General features: G+C 38.5%; 1 protein-coding gene across 2 annotated transcripts in view; it reads left to right on the top strand.

The window, feature by feature from the left end:
- The window catches only part of FGD6 (FYVE, RhoGEF and PH domain containing 6), a 116,385-nt gene that overhangs the window by 76,228 nt on the left and 20,368 nt on the right, over window positions 1-19,789 (top strand). For both annotated transcript variants that reach the window (XM_042947384.1, XM_042947383.1), the window contains exons 9-14: window positions 12,256-12,306; window positions 15,546-15,604; window positions 15,688-15,759; window positions 16,457-16,525; window positions 17,961-18,044; window positions 18,785-18,864. In XM_042947384.1, the coding sequence (XP_042803318.1) occupies window positions 12,256-12,306; window positions 15,546-15,604; window positions 15,688-15,759; window positions 16,457-16,525; window positions 17,961-18,044; window positions 18,785-18,864 (415 nt within the window). The remainder of the gene's footprint in view (window positions 1-12,255; window positions 12,307-15,545; window positions 15,605-15,687; window positions 15,760-16,456; window positions 16,526-17,960; window positions 18,045-18,784; window positions 18,865-19,789) is intronic.

The raw sequence follows: 19,789 nt of genomic DNA, 5'->3' as shown, positions 1-19,789 counted from the left end.
CTCCCAGCACCTCCACATGTTCAGCAACCAGAAACTCTAACCCCTATACTTTGGAATTTTAATGAAGGCTTCATCATGTGGTCATGATCCAATATTAACTCCTCTTCTAGCCCTCTTCCCTTCCTATAGGATGGAGAGTAGGGCTGAAAGTTTCAAGCTTATAATCATGGCTTGATCTTTCTGGTGACCAGCCCTTATCTAGGAGCTATTCAGGAGCCCACCCAGAGTCAGCTCCTTATAACAAAAGACATTCCTATCACCTAGGAAGTTTCAGAGGATTTAGGAGTTCTGTCAGAACTAGGGTCAGAGGCCAGATGTTAGAACAAAAGATGCTCCTAGTGCTCTTATCACTTAGAAAATCACAAGGGTTTTAGCAGCCCTGCCAGGAACTGGGAGGAGAGCCCAGGAAAGTTGAAAGCTTACATTATCCTACCATAATAGCAGATACCTGTCATTTGCCCAAACCCATAGGATATACCACACCAAGAGTAAATCCTAATGTAAACTATCGGCTTTGGGAGGAGTGGGGGGTTGTGATGTGTCAGTGTAGCTTCCTCCATTCTAACAAACATACCACTCTGGTGGAGGATATTGATAATGGGAATGTCTGTGCATGTCTGGGGCAGAGGGTATATGGGAAATCTCTATGCCTTTCTCTCAGGTCTGCTGTGAACATAAAATCACTCTAAAAAAAAAGTCTTAATGGGGGGGGACATTATTATTCACAATATAAAGGCCACATGTTATAACCCAGAATTTCCTAAACTTTGTTTTCCTTTGCTCTAACTGCAATAGGTTTTTTTACTCTGTATTGAAAGATGTCCTCAAGGCCAGATTCTCTCTTTCATTAATCAATATTTATATGGACTGAACTTGAGCCGGACACCTGTATGCACTGGCCAACACCAAGGTGGTCCTTGCTCTGGTGGAGCTTCTAGTCCTCCTCTTTGGGGCCATGCCCAACCACTGAGGCTTTCACCAAGAGCGTCCTCTCCTGAGTCCTGAAAATTAAACTGATCTCGTCATTTGTTTGAGTGACTATATTTTGAGGATTTGTTTTTGTAAGGGTCTTTTGTGCCTATTAAAAAATATATAAGTATTATAAAACATAGTTCTTCTTTATCTTCTACCATCCAGAGATGACTATCATAGATCCTTTTAGGTTTTTTTTGTCTCTGTGTTATATGCAGTATAAATTTTTCCAACAAAAAAACCTTTTATTTGTGGAAAGTTACTACATTGGTGTTGAAAAAAGTTAAATCAGTGAGGATCATGTTGAGAAAGTAAAATAAAATGAAAAACATAATTTAAAAATTCCTCTGAAATATCTTTTCCACTTCTATATTTAGGAGGAAAAAACAGTCCTTTGAACTTTGATTAAATTTGGATCAGGTAGTTTTCTTTGATCTTGTTCTAAATATTTATGTTATAAGTGACTAACGACATATTATATTACTTTTCCTGTAATCTTTGCCTTTAGTCTGGGATGGTATTAACTCCCTCTAGGTTTTAGAAATCCAGGATTTCCCATGTTGGTAGAAAATGGGATATTAAAAACATCTGTTATAGTGTTCTGAAGCTATTAATTTGAGCTGTGAACGGACTAATAAGCAGATTCAACAAAAGATCACAGTCAAATTAATGCATGACTTTTAAAAAATTCTTACTGAAAAATGAAACTTCTGCTTAGCAAATATTTGTTTTATAACCCAGGGCTAATTGTCTTCCTCAAAGTCATTCTAACACTTTCTCTAGGGCAGAACGTGATGAAAGGTGGGGCTGTCCCAATCACCAGCCAAGGAATTTAGTTTCTGAAGAACCCAAAGACCCTGATGTAAGGCAGTGATAATATTCAGAATTCCTGTTGTTATTAGCTCAACTCTCAACATGTTACAATTAATTTTTTAATTATAGCTGTGAACAAGGTATTTTGAGAGATGGTATTTAATAAATTCTATCCATGAAATATCTTAGTACTGTGGAAATATTTAGTACTATGGAAAGACTTTAGGATATAAGCACATTTTATTTGCTTGTTCTATTAAATTATAACTTTTATTTGAATGTTAATTTTTAAGCTTATTTATTTATTTTGAGAGAGAGACAGAGAGAGCAAGCAGGGGAGAGGCAGAAAGAGAGGGAGAGAGAGAATCCCAAGCAGGCTCCGCATTGTCAGCACAGAGCCTGACATGGGGCTCAAACCCACAAACCATGAGACCATGATCTGAGCTGAAACCAAAAGTTGGATGCTCAACCCGACTGAGCCTCCCAGGCACCCCTAAATTATAGCTTTTAAATGTAATCTCACTTTCTCTACAGAATAGAGGTTCTTAACCTTTTTTATGCCTGGATCCCTCTGGTAATCTGGTGAGGTCTATGGCTCTCTTAGAATACTTTTTTTAAAGTTACAGAATAATATACATAAGATTAAAAGGAACCAATTAGCCTGAAATACAGTTATTAAAATAGTTTTATAGTGTTACATAGTAATACATGTGCTACTTTAGTAATGCATTAAAAAGAAGATCTGGTGGTAGATATAAGAACTACCATGATTTTGATATAGTGGTGATGGTAAACGGTATTTTGAGATATCTGCAACAACTGTGATGTGATAATAAAAAATTATGTGACTTCTCTGGTGGTAAAGTCATTGGTATCATTGGTAATACTGTGGTTTGTTGCCTACATTCACAATAGAAGGAAATTCTGTATTTCATGTGGAAGTTAGTGAAAATATTGTTTGTTTTTTTGTTCTTTGCCCATCCAAGTTTGTAGATCCCCAGAACTATACCCACAGACATCATTGTAAAGTCATTCTTTGTTCTAGTTCTCTGTGTATGTTTGACTCAGATTCCCTGTAGATAGCCAAATGCCTCTATCATTGAAACTTGCCTTGCCAAAGATCCAGCAAGCTGACTGAGTTTTCCTCTTAGTGTTTGTTAGTCATGGGCTTACATCGGGAACTGTTCCCATTGAAGAAAATGCTGAAATTCACTCAAACTTGAATTCACTTTAGTGTTTGTATTTGCTTTATTCTTTTCTTGGCTATTCTTTGGCTAATAAAATAAAATATACTTAGTTCCCTAAACCTAAATTTGTTCTTTGTTGATAATTAGGGTGGTAAGGACCAAATATGGATAAGAACTTCTGTAAATGAAACTTCACTGTGCCAAAACCATTTCTGTACCTTTGAGATTGTCACCTAGTAAACTGGCAAGCTTAACGGCTGGAAAACGTATCCATGGAAAAAAGCAGTATCAACCAAGTCAAAATAATGGATGTTTACTTTTGTTGAGAGACGTCCTACTGTTTGGATTCCTCTAAGGGCATCCTGGATATGCCTAGCCAGTCTGTCCCAATAAAAAGGGACCACAGGAAGATTCTGTCCATTGTAAAATCTGCTACACAATTTTGCGTAAGATGAGCCCGTGGAGTTAGATTTAGTTTGTAAGTCCTTTGGGCATGCCACCTCAGGACCAGGGCCCTGACCCAAAGTCTAGCATAGACCAGGGCTGCCTCATTGGCTATGTCCTGTACAAGGGCTTTGGCTGATGTCCAGGTCCAGCCTGCACTCTGCTCGACATCTTGTGTGCTCTGGGTGGGGGTGCATCAGCCCAGGAGAGGTGGCCTTTTCTAATTCACAGAAAGGGATGGCCTGCTTTCTGAGAGCCCAGAAAGGTCACTTTTTCTAATTCAGACAAGCACTGTATGTACAAGAGGCAGCCCGGGGCCACATTTCAAGGACCAGAATAGAATTAATATTTGAGAGGCAAGAGAATGAGAGCAGGGGCCTGAGTACTTTTACACTAGTCAGACCCTCAAGGTATTATCTCAACTGCTTAGTAAAGTAGAAAGCAAGAAGTGGTTTCCCTAAATGGAGTATCATTTAGTCCACCATAAATTCAGGAAACATTTATTGAATATGTACCAGACCTTGTTTTAGGTACTGGAATCGAGGATAATTCAAGCTCCTTGTCTTCATGAAATCCACAGTTTAGCAAAATAGAGTACATCATTAAAGAATATTCTGGGAGGGAAACATCAGCCAATACATATCCTACAACATCAATAATTAAAAGCACATAATCCCATTACAAGAATAGACCTATTGAAACACCAGCATTCTTCTTAGAACTAGGACAAACAATCCTAAAATTTGTATGGAACCACAAAAGACCCTGAATAGCCAAAGTAATGTTGAAAAAGAAAGCCAAAGCTGGAGGCATCACAATTCTGGACTTTAGCCTGTACGACAAAGCTGTAGTCATCAAGATAGTATGGTATTGGAACAAAAACAGACGTATAGACCAATGGAATAATATAGAGAATCCAGAATCAGACCCACAAATGTATGGCCAACTAATCTTTGACAAATCAGGAAAGAGTATCCACTGGAAAAAAGACAGTCTCTTCAGCAAATGGTGCTGGGGAACTGGACAGCAACATCCAGAAGAATGACACTGGACCACTTTCTTACACCATACACAAAAATAAACTCAAAATGGATGAAAGACCTAAATGTGAGACATGAAACCATCAAAATCCTAGAGGAGAAAAACAGGCAACAACCTCTTTGACCTCAGCCACAGCAACTTCTTATTTGACATGTCTCCAAAGACAAGGGAAATAAAAGCAAAAAAGAACTATTGGGACATCATCAAGATAAAAAGCTTCTGCACAGCAAAGGAAACAATTAACAAAACCAAATGGCAACCAACAGAATGGGAGAAGATACTTGTAAATGACATATCAGATAAAAGGTTAGTATCCAAAATCTATAAAGAACTTACCAAACTCAACACCTGAAAAACAAATAAGCCAGGGAAGAAATGGGCAGAAGACATGAATAGACAATTTTCCAAAGAAGACATCCAGATGGCTAACAGACACATGAAGAGATGCTCAACATCACCCATCATCAGGGAAATACAAATCAAAACCACATTGAGATACCGCCTCACACCAGAGTGGCTAAAATTAACTCAGGCAACAACAGATGTTGACGAGGATGTGGAGAAAGGGGAACCCTCTTGCACTGTTGGTGGGAATGCAAACTGGTGCAGCTACTCTGGAAAACAGTGTGGAGGTTCCTCAAAAATTTGAAAATAGAATTATCTTATGACCCAGCAATAGCACTATAAGAATTTATCCAAAGAGCTCAAATGTCCATCAGCTGATGAATGGATAAAGAAGATTGGTATACACACACACACACATACACACATACATACATACAATGGAATATTACTCAGCAATGAAAAAGAATGAAATCTTACCATTTGCAACAATGTGGATGGAACTAGAGGTATTATGCTAAGTGAAATAAGTCAGTCAGAGAAAAGACATATCTATGTTTTCACTCATGTGGAATTTGAGCAACTTAATAGAAGACCCTGGGGGAAGGTAAGGGGGGAAAAGAAAAAAGAAAAAAAATATATATATGTGTGTGTGTGTGTGTGTGTGTGTGTGTGTGTGTATAAAAGAAAGACCTATTGATTGAACAGTAATAATTATTGAGGCGCCTGGGTGGCTCAGTTGATTAAGCATCCGACTCTTGGTTTCAGCTCAGGTCATGATCTCCTGGTTCATGAGATCTGACAATGCAGAGCCTGCTTGGGATTCTCTCTCTCCCTCTCTCTCTCTGACCCTTTCCTGCATGTGTTCATGCATGCACATGCTCTCTTTCTCAACGTAAACATTTGAAAAATGAAAATTATTATTCTATTAATAGAATAAGGAGGTAACTTTAAAATGACCCTGTTTATAAAAATGTAATGTATGGCAAGATAGGAAGTGTAAGACAGAAGAAAGGAAAAATTAATGGGTCGCCTGAGTGGCTCAGTCAGTTAAGCATACAACTTCGGCTCAGGTCATGATCTCATGGTTTGTGAGTTTGAGCCCTGCATCAGGCTCTGTGCTGACAGCTCCAAGCCTAGAGCCTGCTTCAAATTCTGGGTCTCCCTCTCTCCCTACCACCCCCCTCAAAAATAAATAAACATTAAAAAAAATTTTTTTAAGAAAGAAAAAATTGAGATTCATACATTAGTGAATACACTAAAATCAAAATTAAATAGGCAGAGCATAGAGGATTTTTAGGGCAGTGAAAATACTTTGTACATTACCATCATCAGGGATACATGTCATTTTATGTTTGTCTAAACCCATAGAATATACAACACCAACAGTGAACTATGGACTCTGCGTAATAATGATGTGTCAGTATAGCTTTATCAGTTGTAGTAAATGTACCACTCTGGTGGGGAATGTTGCTAATGGGAGAGGCTGTGCATGTGGGAGTGGGAGGTGTATGGAAAATCTCTGTTCCTTCCTCTCAGCTTTACTGTGAACGTAAAACTGCTCTTAAAAAAAAAAAAGAAAGCCTTAATTAAAATAAAAAAATATAAAGCATTAAACTAGGGGGGGGAAGAAGGCAAAAAAATAAAATTGGTTATTAAAACTAAGGATAGGGAGAAGAGGAGAGATGGTTTTCTAAGCCCAGAAAAGTAAAGAAATTATAAAGGAAAATATTGATACCTTTATACTATTCTAAATAATAAAAGCATTATAGAGGTTTAAAACAGTCAAAATTAAAAGATAGACAATATGTCAGAAAATATCTTAGTAGCAAATATGAAAGAAATTGCTTTTTCACTAAGAATATTAAAATTCCCTTAGATATCTAGACTAAACGTAGGAATAATTCACTAATAAAATGCATAATAAATACACAGTGGCATATCTAACATCCTCTAAATCATAAGTATTAATTAAAACAAGTTTTTAATTCCCCCTACTATATCAGCAATAAAAAACTACAATACATATAACTGGATCATTAGTGAATTTGATATTTTCATGTATTTATAATGATATTTTAAGTTGGTGTATCCCTTTAGGGAGGATCTCTCATATATATATATATATATATATATATATATATATATATATATATATATATATATCAGATATATATATAATATGTAATTATATATATATATGTATATATATATATGTATAATATGTAATTATATATATATATCAGGTACTTTAAAAAAACTTCATTTTCTCTGATCAGGAAATAATCTCAAGTATGTAAAAAAAGACAAATATATGAAGATACTGATCAGTGTTACTTATAATTAAAATGATTAGACAATTTATTATTCAAAGAGTGAAAGGCACTATTTATAGTTAGACAAGGGCAACAAGTATACAGCAGCATCATTATGGGCAAATTAGGATATAGGACTATATTATTTAGAACAGCCAAAACAAGATAATTTTTAAATGACCTTTAGTACCTAAGTACCGAATAACATCCCTCTCACGGGATGTTGTTCAGCTATTCCTATGGGAAAAAAATATGTGGGCCAAAAGATTTTAAATGGGCTATAAAATCCTATATATTATTAAAATTAAAATCAAGCATTTATAAAAACAAGGAAATATTTTTAATCATAATAGTTATTTTAAGTTTATTTTTATTTTCTTTTGAGAGAGAGAACAAGCAAGACAGGGGCAGAGAGAGAGGAAGAGAGAGAATCCCAAGCAGGCTCCATACTGTCAGTCCAGAGTCCCATGTGGGGCTCAGACTCACAAACCACAAGATCATGACCTGAGCCGAAGTTGGGTGCTTAACTGACTGAGCCAACTGGGCGCCTCCATAATAGTTATTTAAGAGATGTGCGTGGTTTGAGTTCTCTCCATTGTTTAATTTTCCAGATTTCCTATAATGCATTTTAGAATATTTTTTTAAATGGGCTTCATAATACATTAGAATGATAATCATTACAGTTTTCCAGTCTGGTCCACCCTACTTATTTTATGTATGTGGATATTGACACACAGAAATGCTACAGGGCATGGCCAAAGTCAAAAGCCTCAGCTAGACATAGCTGGACGATGAAGAGTCTATACTCACACTGCCAGTGAGTGCCCTTGACCACTTCACCAAGCTGCCTTGAAGATGGCAGCAGTATGTCTTGCAACGTAACACTTGACTTTTATTTTTGGTATTTAAAATAATTTATTTGTCTCAGAAGTCAGGATAATTTCTGATTGCCTTTAAAATTTGAAACTTTGGCAAAGAAGCTTATTGACTAGACTTATTTTTCTCTGGATCCCATAATTCTGGATGTGTCACTGATTTCAGTGCATATTTAAGGAAGAAACAAGAAATGTGGGTAGTACAAAGTAAGACACATTCTCAAGTTCAAAACAGATTGACTTTGGAATGTCACTGTCCTTGTATGTTCATTTCCTCTGTGCTTTGCCACCAACCGTTTCTCAGCACATAGTCCAGGAATCCAACTGGGTGTTGTTGAATTAAAATGTCCCAGAATCCCAATCCCACAAGTGACTCATTTTAGGAAAGGTTAAGTGTACTTCTGAACAGTTGTCTGCTTTAAGTTGATTATTTTTTGATTAGGTAATCAGGGGGTGATAAGGCTTATTACTAGGAGCCCATATATACAGAAAACGTAGACCTCTCACAACATATAGTATTTGTTGTGTCCTTATCCTTTCACTCTGGGCTTCATATATGAGAACAAAGTTAACTTGTATATCTCTTGAGGTACATGCTAGGTTTTGGCTAATTTTGTGCTTCTAATGGTAATAATAGGGGTTAATTAACTTTTATTAATCAATGATGCCACCTGGTGGCCAGAAAGTACATTTTGTGGTGCCCGTGCACACTGCACCAACTTTTTTTTCTTTGTTATAAATAACCTTAGCAGCATTTGAAGCATTTTTATTAGTGAAATTTTTTTAAATGCCTAGTTTGGTTTGGCAAAAGTAGGAAAATCTTGGGATACTGTAAGTGTAACATGGCAAATTGAAATGACTATTCTGTTCTCATTGTTTCTAATGAAGCTCATGCAGATTACTAGGTTCTAAATGGTACGTAGTAAGAATTCCCTGTGACTAACACAAGCGTGTCTGTCTGGTCTCTGTTCTGGGGTTTCACCTGGGTCATAACAGTCACTAGGGCAGCTCGTGGTTTCAGTGCTCCTCCCATCTGACTCAGAGGCTGAACAGCCACATTCTTCTCATTTTGCAGTTAAGACACTGAGTGATTCTTAACCAAGGGGATTCATGGTCTGGTCTTCTTTGAAAAGGTAAAAAACTTGTCAAGATGATGTACTGCAACAAGGTGCCCTGAAAATATAAATGGTTGGATGGATGGATCCATGAGAAAGTTGAATTTGGAAAATTGGATTTTGAAAGCTGAAATTTAAGGGTTTTTTTTGTTTTGTTTTTTTAGTTGGCCAGGAAAGTAAACCTAACTCCATTCCATCCTTGGTTAAAAGCATGATTTTGCAGCATTCTAGTGGTGGGTTTTCTGCTCAGCCAGTTTGTGTATTTCCATTCTGTGCCTCAAGTTCAGATTGGTGGACAGCAGCTGAGCTTGAGTTCAGGGAAAGAAAATGCAACTCAAACTTATCAAGCTCAGCCCTGTGATTCGGAGGTCAGGATTTCCTAATACGGACATCTTCCAGTGAGCCCTCTTGGTTTAGAGAAATGTCTCTGTTTGTTTGGGTATACTTTTGTATTAAAGAACAAAAATTGAAGACAAAGTAGGAACTTGCCATGAATCTGATATTTAAATAAATCTGATTGCTTTTCCACACTCTTACACTAACTAGAGGTTCTAAGGGACATCACTTTTGATTAATGCGATAGCCCAGGTGTTGAGAAGATGTAAGAAGAAGAGTAGGTTTTTCTCCCCAGCCTTGTTACTCATAGGAAAGTTAAATATTTGGGCCCACTGAACACAGCTTATAAATGGAATGCATTCTGAGTGGGGTCAGAGTGAGATTAATTTTTCGTCTCCAGGTGAGGCTAAGTGTAATGTGTAATAAGTGCATTTTGTTAGTTTTTGTGGGTTTTTTAAATCTGTTTGATTGGTACCATACTCTCCAACTTGTGTTCGGATTACTTTAAGAGCTAAATTGCTAGGGATGGTGCATAGAAGCTTAATGTCGTCATACACAGTATCTCACCATGGCTTATTGCCAGAGCTGGGTATTTATAGTATACATGTCTAAACTCATACGAGTTCTTGGATCACTGTTTCAAAGATGTACAGAGTTTCAGCAATTGGGTGTGTGTTTGTGTCAGCTATTGAATTAAAAAAGCTGACACTAACATCCAGGTTTCCCTTTGTGTCTTTGAGCATGACTTCATAAATCCATGAGATGAAATTAACCAGTTCTATAATGTTGCTGAATGGAGACTGATTCTGATAAAAATACATTCAGTCTCTTAATATGCCTTTCCTCTTTTTATTTTCTCAACTCCCACTGGCACTAGGAGTTGAAACAAAGGTTTCAGCCTTTACTGCCTTTTTCCTAAACATAATCCTGTCTTAAAAAAATTATTTATATTTTTATTCGTCAAGCATTTCTTGTCTCTGGTATTCAAAGACCCAGGCTATGTACTATGAGGGATAGAAAGATGAATCAGATATGGCTCCTGCCCTCAAGGAGCTTTGAGTCTAATGAGAAAATGATAAAAGGCATAAAGTGAGTAACTACTGTGTAATACATTATTCAAAGGGAGAGAATATTTCTTTCAAATGGAAAGTTTGGTAAGAGAAGAGGAATTTAAGATGAACCTTGAAGAATGGGAGTAGAATTTTTATGTGCAGAGACAGAGAAAAGGATTCATAGAAGGGAACATTAGAGACAAAAGTATGGAGCCAGGGACCACATGGGAAGTATTCAAGCATTGTGCAGAATCAGACTTTGGTAAGGACAAAGGGCCTGTGTTAAGCAGTAGCAAGACAGAAAATCACAGAAGTCCATAGAGATCATGTAGTGGGGTGAATTTAAATTCCAGGGAACAGAATTTGTTTGGGGGGGGGGGGTGGTTTGTATGTGTGGTTTTGTTTTTGTTTTGTTTTTTAAGAATTTGTTTTGAGAGATAATCGAAATCATCCAACATTTCTCAACAGAGATTGAAGTACCTTGAAATCCCATGACATCTGTTAGTGTTAAAGACTTATAAAATATAACCTATTGCCTTAATTTTTTTTTTCTGTATTATAAGAACTGTATACCCACATAGCTTATTTAAAAAACATCTTCATTTAGACCAGAGTTTCTCAACTACAACCCTATTGACATTTTGGCTTAGATAATTATTTATTGTGGGGCTGTCCAGTGCATTTGTAGGATATTTAGCATCCCTGGCCTCTAGTCACTAGATGCCAATGGAACCCCCTTTGCCCAGTTGTGACAATCAGAAATGTCTTCAGACATTTCCAAATGTCCCTTTGCAAGCAAACTCCACCCCCATTTGAGAACCACTACTCTAGACATATGTAGTATTCCTCTGATGTTCTCTGCATTGTTAGACTCTCAGATTGACAAATCCCTTAGGTATTCAGTCTATTAATGCTTAGAATTTTGTGCTGGACACACAGCTGATTTGAGATTAAGGCATTTCATGTGTATTGGAGTAAAAGTGCTAAACTGGGCATCAGGAAACCTGGATTCTAGTCTTAGCTAGAGGTTGTAACTTCAGTGAAACCCTGTTACGTAACCTGATTCCTCATCTTGAAAATGATGGGTGTGGGGATGCCTGGGTGGTTCAGTCATTTAAGCGTCTCTTAGTTTCAGCTCAGGTCGTGGTCAAACGGCCATGAGATCGAGCCCCATGTAGTGGGGCACATTAGCACAGAGTCTGCTTGGGGTTCATTCTCTCCCTCTCCCTCCCTCCCTCCCTCCCTCTCTCTCTCTCTCCCTCTCTCTCTTCCTCAAAATAAAATAAACATTAAAAAAAGAAAAGAAAATGACCAGTGTGGCCCCTGATTTTCTAGCTCTGAGCCTGTGTTCTAATTTCAAATGCATCTTGGGGCTTTATTCTTTCACATTTTTAGAAAGTTAGTGCACATTGGGGCACCTGGGTGGCTCAGTCAGTTGAGCAACCAACTTCGGCTCAGGTCATGATCTCACGGTTTGTGAGTTCAAGCCCCGCGTCGGGCTCTGTGCTGACAGCTGAGAGCCTGGAGCCTGCTTCTGATTCTATGTCTCCCTCTCTCTCTGCCCCTCCCCCACACGTGCTCTGTCTCTCTCTGTCTCAGAAATAAATAAACATTAAAAAACAATTTTTTTTAAAGTTAGTGCACATTGAACTAGCACATATATTAACCAACAAAACTGACTAAAGTATTGAATAAGAAAGATGAAATGCTTTTTTCCTTAGTGCTTTATTTTACTAAATACTATAATCCTTTTCCTTTTCTAGATTATTTGAAAAATCTTCTAGAGGACTCTGGAGATTTCAGAGACACTCAAGGTAAATAACTTTTGTGGTATTATATGTTGTAGAAGTTCTTATATTATAGCTGGCCACAGAAGCTGGCCTCCTGAGAGAGGACCTCGCATGTTCTAGAATGAGGAAGGTTCCTTCTATGCTCAGTCACTCTGTGCCAGTGGAAAATTCACCTTCTGTAGATGTGTCTGTTGCTTTGAAAAGCCGGTCCTTTCAGGCTTTAAAATCATGATTCTGTGAAGTGATCAACTACACAAATCAGGGATAAATTCTAAAATAGCATATTCTGGGACTGCTTGATGCTGGGCAATTGCCTTACCACCCTTCTACCCCTCACCCCTAGTAGCACTTAAAGGAAAACTTCCATTACAATACAAGGGACTCATTGATATTCACAGATTAATCCACAGTGTGTGTGTGTGTGTGTGTGTGTGTGTGTGTGTGTGTGTGTGTGTGTTTCTCTCTTACACATACACACACACACACAAGGATTAATTCTGTTCCGGATACTGGTGTTTCTATTTATCCCCAAAGTACTCTTTCAAATGCCATAGGTATATCCCTGGCTCTAATCTGAAGTCCATGTCCATACTCCATTAATTTTATGAATTCTGATTATAATTCTTAAACATCCTTTACATTTTCAGATTACAAAGCTGAATAGGTTTTTATCCCATTTTGTGGAGATTCTTACTCATTCTCTTAATCATTTTACTTCTTCTAATCTAACATCTTCTCTTTGCAAGTGTTTTGCTTTTAAAGGTGCTTTTAAAAAAAAAAAAGGGCAAAGTTTGGAGTGGAGTATATGGTGTGCTTCTTGTCTTAGGTGAACATGTAATCTAGTTGAAGAGAAAAGTCTGTAATACCCATCAGATAAAGAACAAAACAGATAGCTTTAAAGTAAGGATGTGGGACGCCTGGGTGGCTCAGTCAGTTGAGCGTCCAGCTTCGGCTCAGGTCGTGATATCATGGTTTGTGGGTTCAAGCCCCGCATCAGGCTCTGTGCTGACAGCTCGGAGCCTGGAGCCTGCTTCGAATTCTGTGTGTCTCCCTCTCTCTCTGCTCCTCCCCCACTCACACACTATCTCTCTCTCTCTCTCTCAAAAATAAAGATTAAAATTTAAAGTAAGGATGCAGTGAGCAGTACAGAATCATTTCAAAGAGTGGGGAAGATGCAAAGATTGAAGAGGCAGTGCTTTGCTTAGAGAGAAGTGGGGCTGGAGATGAGTTGAAGGGTGGACGAGAGGGAGAGCAGGCATTCCAGACCAGAGTCTGGCTCGTGAAGATGAAAATTTTAGCCACAACTTAGTGACTAGGGCCTCAAAACATCTCTCCCAGGGCTCCTGCCTTCAAGGAAAGTGAGTTATTAGCTCCATTTTCCAGATAAAACAAATATAGCACCAGAGATGAAGGAGCTTGCTTAAAGGAAATTACACCCTTCAGCAAAGACATAGGTTCAAAGAAGCAGTGAACAGTGAAGTGCACTGTGTGGCCAGAAGCATGGCAGTAAAACAGTGAAAAGTTGTAGATGAGATTGACCAAGAGGTGAGAGAAAATGAGACAAATATGCCTTTGGAAGGCTGGCAGAAAAGTTAAAGGGATCCCTAAAGGGGTGACATGGGGAAAGTAGAATTGCAAAATGGATAGGAGAAGGTAGAGCTTGGAGGCCTGGTGACCAAATAGCAGCTGTTTTATCATTGTATCCACTTGTTAAATCCTAAACCTTTTCTCCCTGCGCACCGGGAATTCACATGGGCCAGAAGGAAGGGAATGTGTCCAGGATCACTCTTGAATATCTGCTGTGCTGAGTGTCATGTGCAGTAAATTCTGATAAATGCCTGGGGTATCTATAAGGAAGTACTGCTTTTCTTTGATAATGGTGATAATAATACATGTTTGAAGAATGTAGAACCCTCTAAGGCTAATACCAGAAAGAGAATCTATTGGTAGGTTACAGTAATGGGACCAAAAAAACCTCAACCTCTTGCCAGAAATTGATCTTTTCTTTTTTTCTTTTTTTTTTCTTTTTTATAGTTCTTTTGTTGATGATTATTGCCACTACCACACCAGCCTCAGGGGGACATACTTCCCTCTCTAATACTCTACCAGTTTTGTATTACATTAAGTGAAATAAGTCATACAGAGGAAGACAGATACCATATGTTTTCACTCTTATGTGGATCCTGAGAAACTTAACAGAAGACCATGGGGGAGGGGAAGGGGGAAAAAAAAGTTAGAGAGGGAGGCAAACCATAAGAGACTCTTAAAAACTGAGAATAAACTGAGGGTTGATGGGGGGTGGGAGGGAGGGGAAAGTGGGTGATGGGCACTGAGGAGGGCACCTGTTGGGATGAGCACTGGGTGTTGTATGGAAACCAATTTGACAATAAATTTCATATTAAAAGAAACAAAAATAAATAAAATAAAATAAATAATACTCTACCATTTTTTCTCTGTGGGAGTGCTACTGTCATTTCGGATAATCTTCTTTATATGAACTTGTAATTAGTCTTGCAAGATGCTTAGCATCCCTGGCTCTTACCCACTAAAGGCCAGTGGATCTTCCCAGTCACTGTGACAACCAAAAATTGTCTTTCCATATGTCCCCATGTCTGTAGGGAAGCGTTACTGTCTTAAGAACAACTATAGCCCAAAAGGAGACAAAGTGCAGACTTTCCCCGTTATATCTAGTTATGAAGATGACAAGACTAGAGCATTCAAAAACACTTTGTTAAAGGCGAGGGGTTAATAAGAATAAACACAGATAAATTACTCAGCTCACAAAATGGTGCATGTAATTTCCTAAAGCCTCACATGCTTCTTTGTAGTATTTCTTTCCCCTTGGGATCAGACCAAGAGAAGGCAGCGAAGCCCTGACCCTCTTAAATCGTTACTTTTCATAGTTCTGGTTTCCTGTCCCCTGTGCCACGGTACTTCTCTCCCAAGGCACTTTATACTGGAATGGTCTTTAACTTCCAGGTGAAATCCTTTCCTTATCCTTGTAAACATTCAATAGGGTAATCAAATCTTAGCACAAAGCAACCCTGACATTTATACTATTGACACATATAGCCTATAATGTCTCATTAGAGTATTGGGCTCATTTTTCTTCACGAGTACTGTTTTTCCTTGGTATTGCCCTCATCAGACCCAAGCTCCTCCAGGGGTTGCTGCTATAAACTTGCTATCTGGCCCTCTGGAATTGCTTAATGTTGCCATTCATTGGAATAACCTGATGTCCCTTCTGTTCCTATACATTTTAGATGCCCTTGCTGTTGTTATTGAGGTAGCCAATCACGCCAATGACACCATGAAGCAAGGGGTAAGTATCTTGATGTCAGTGGCTGTTATACTATTGAACCTAAAAGCCCAGGCCTTCATATGCTATACATTCTCTTTCTGTAGGACAACTTTCAGAAACTTATGCAAATTCAATACAGCTTAAATGGACACCATGAAATAGTGCAACCTGGACGGGTAAGTGTTTTTAGACTGCCTTTTGCAAACTTAATACAATGTATTTAGACACTGTTTGTAGCTATTTTTCATTTCAGTTACGAAAATAGGTTTATTTGTTGTTGTTACTCTTCACTGACTCAATCTGGATCAACCAAGCTCATTCTATCCATTCAAAACATTCATGATTTAAGTCACTGTGACAAGAAGTTCAATTCAATTAGGAGAAAGGCAAGGAACCCCACAGAGTATCTGATTAAATAGGATCATTTTATTGTGTAATACTAACTGACCTCACACAGCTTTAAAGACAATTTCATTTAAAATCTTTAAGAGGGGAGGGAGAAAATTGGTATTTTGGTGCTCCTCATAGAGCACAACAGTGGCATAGGAAATGAGTTCAGGAAAATGACAAAGTGCAATTGTCAGGATGTTGGCTATGCCTTAGGATCAAGTACACGCTCAGTCAGTTACATTTCAGACCACATAGTACCCCTGGGACCAATACTGGATTTATGAAACTCTGCTGGCTTGTCCAGTTCCTTAAGCAGCTTAAAAAGAAACCATAACTGTAAAAAGTGACATGGCAACTATGTCCACCCAGCCCTGTTCCCCCCAAAAAAAATTCGGGGTAAAGAAAGTTGAAAAACAAATTAGATATTTATCATAGTTGTGTTATGATGGTGGGATTAAATGCATATTTGTTTGGATGAATCAGGTTTTTCTGAAAGAGGGAACTCTGATGAAGCTGTCTCGGAAAGTCATGCAGCCCCGAGTGTTTTTCCTGGTAAGTGGCCATGTGTGTTTCTGATGAGCCAGAGGAAGGGATAATCGCCTAATGGAAGGAGACATTTGTACATGACAGATAAGCTTAACACATTCATATAGCTTTAGTGGGATTTTTGACTGACTGTCTTGCTTATTTGCATTTCAAATGTAGGAAACAAAGTCTTTTGTGATGCATGCATAATCAGAAATTATTTCCTTTTTGAATTTAGTTTATGTCTTTCTAATGTGGAAAATTGATTCAATCAATTATTTAGTCAGATTGCAATACTTTAGTGGGATTTAGAATTCAGAAAATATTGTATCTGTTACAGAACTTGGAAAGAGTACGTTTTCTAGAAAATGCCTTTTTTCTATTTTTCTTTTTTCGTTCTAAAATTCTTTTTTTAATCTTTTTTTTTTTTAATTTTTTTTTTTAACGTTTATTTATTTTTGAGACAGAGAGAGACAGAGTATGAACGGGGTAGGGGCAGAGAGAGAGGGAGACACAGAATCGGAAGCAGGCTCCAGGCTCTGAGCCATCAGCCCAGAGCCCGACACGGGGCTCAAACTCATGGACCGCGAGATCGTGACCTGAGCTGAAGTCGGATGCTTAACCGACTGAGCCACCCAGGTGCCCCCTAAAATTCTTTTTTAATGTTTATTATTTATTTTTGAGAGAGAGACAGAGTTGCGAGTGGGGGAGGGGCAGAGAAAGAGGGAGACAGAATCCACAGCAAGCTCCCAGCTTGCAGAGCGCGATGTGGGGCTCAAGCCCACAGACCATGAGATTATGACCTGAGCCGAAGTTGGACACTCAACCTGCTGAGCCACCAAGCGCCCCACCTTTTTTCTTTTTTTTATGTTTATTTATTTTAGAGAGTGAGTGAGCAGGAGAGAGGCAGAGAAAATCCTAAGCGGGCTCTGTGCTGACAGCAGACAATCCAATGCCAGGCTTGAACTCACAAACCGTGAGATCATGACCTGAGCCAAAGTCAGATGTTTAACCTACTGAGCCACCCAGGTGCCCCAAAATTGTCTTTTTTTTTTTTTTTTTTTTTTTTAGTGTTTATTTATTTTTGAGAGAGATGGAGACAGGATGGGAGTGGGTTAGGGGCAGAGTGAGAGGGAGACACAGAATCTGAAGCAGGCTCCAGGCTCCAAGCAAGAGCCCAATGCGGGCCTCAAACCCACAAGCTGTGAGATCATGACCTGAGCTGAAGTCGGATGCTCAGCCAACTGAGCCACCCAGACACCCCCGAAATTGTATTTTAATAATAATAATTTTAATAAAGCATTCTGGGTGGTTATAGTTTATATAAGCACGCTTATGTGTTTTATTCAAAGAGCTTTTAATTAAAAAGTAGTGTTTTCTTTTTTATTTCAGTGTCTTGCCAATGTCTCTGTAGCTGAAATTTGTTTCTTTACTTGACCCTGTAAAATATTTCTGCTTTCAGTTTAATGATGCCCTGTTGTATACAACACCGGTGCAGTCTGGGATGTATAAACTGAACAACATGCTCTCATTGGCTGGAATGAAGGTCTGTGCGTCTGTTAGAAGATACTTCTTTTCTTAACCCAAGTATATTTAGAGAAGAAGCCCTAAGACAATCATCTTTTTCACATCCTTAATTTTTCTCTCTCCCTGTGTTACTGTTTATATGTTCATTTATTCATTTATGTAGTCATTTGTTCACTCACACATTAATTTATTCATAAGGTATTTATTGAGAACTACTATAAACATGGTAATAAGTTTGGTGAAAAATACAAAGATGAAGTGAATCATGATTTTTGTCTCTGCCTCACCCAGAGGTGAGATAATACACTATACATAAATACCTATAAGGGTACAAATAACCAATGAAGGCATAATTAAAATATGGGGAGTTCAGAAAATAAAGAATGTGCAACTTTCGATGGGACTCAGTGGAGGAATTTGTGGCAGCTAGGAAACAGAGAAGAAGTCTTTGGAGGAAGAACCACGAGCCTTAAACAGTAGGTCACGTATGGCCATACTGAGATGTGGAGAAGGCATTCCAGGTAGAGGTGAGTAGTGTGAGCCAAGGCCTGAAGGTGGGAAAGTTGGGCCTATGCATATGCAGGTATCTAACTCTGTCTGGTGCACAGAGTAGATGAGGGACAGCAGGGGGAGATAAAGCTGGGGTATGAGGGTTGGTGGTGGATGACTGCACCAAGAGCACTGAGCAACTTTAGCTATGCTTCAGAGATGAGATTTGCAGTAGGATGAGTTTGCTCAAATTGTCTTGCTTTCTTTCAGGTCAGAAAACCTACCCAAGAAGCATATCAGAATGAACTAAAGATTGAAAGTGTAGAACGTTCCTTTATCCTTTCAGCCAGGTAAAATTTTAAAACATGTATACATGACCATCTGCTGGTATTATAGAGTCATACATCTCCAACAGCTTTGACATTTAGGTTAACTACTAGGCTTATTTCTTTTTCTTTTTCTTCCCTAAAACCATGCAGTTTACTCTTGGTTTATCATGTAGATAAAATGTCTGAGGGCAGAAAACATGAATAGACACTTCTCTAAAGAAGACATCCGGATGGCCAACAGGCACATGAAAAGATGTTCAACGTCGCTCCTTATCAGGGAAATACAAATCAAAACCACACTCAGATATCACCTCACGCCAGTCAGAGTGGCCAAAATGAACAAATCAGGAGACTATAGATGCTGGAGAGGATGTGGAGAAACGGGAACCCTCTTGCACTGTTGGTGGGAATGCAAATTGGTGCAGCCGCTCTGGAAAGCAGTGTGGAGGTTCCTCAGAAAATTAAAAATAGACCTACCCTATGACCCAGCAATAGCACTGCTAGGAATTTATCCAAGGGATACAGGAGTACTGATGCATAGGGGCACTTGTACCCCAATGTTTATAGCAGGACTCTCAACAATAGCCAAATTATGGAAAGAGCCTAAATGTCCATCAACTGATGAATGGATAAAGAAATTGTGGTTTATATACACAATGGAATACTACGTGGCAATGAGAAAAAATGAAATATGGCCTTTTGTAGCAACGTGGATGGAACTGGAGAGTGTGATGCTAAGTGAAATAAGCCATACAGAGAAAGACAGATACCATATGGTTTCACTCTTATGTGGATCCTGAGAAACGTAACAGAAACCCATGGGGGAGGGGAAGGAAAAAAAAAAAAAAAAAAAGAGGTTAGAGTGGGAGAGAGCCAAAGCATAAGAGACTGTTAAAAACTGAGAACAAACTGAGGGTTGATGGGGGGTGGGAGGGAGGGGAGGGTG

Source organism: Panthera leo, chromosome B4, assembly GCF_018350215.1.
Source record: "Panthera leo isolate Ple1 chromosome B4, P.leo_Ple1_pat1.1, whole genome shotgun sequence".
In the NCBI taxonomy this organism is placed as follows: domain Eukaryota; kingdom Metazoa; phylum Chordata; class Mammalia; order Carnivora; family Felidae; genus Panthera; species Panthera leo.
This window is presented reverse-complemented; position numbering and strand designations above follow the sequence as displayed.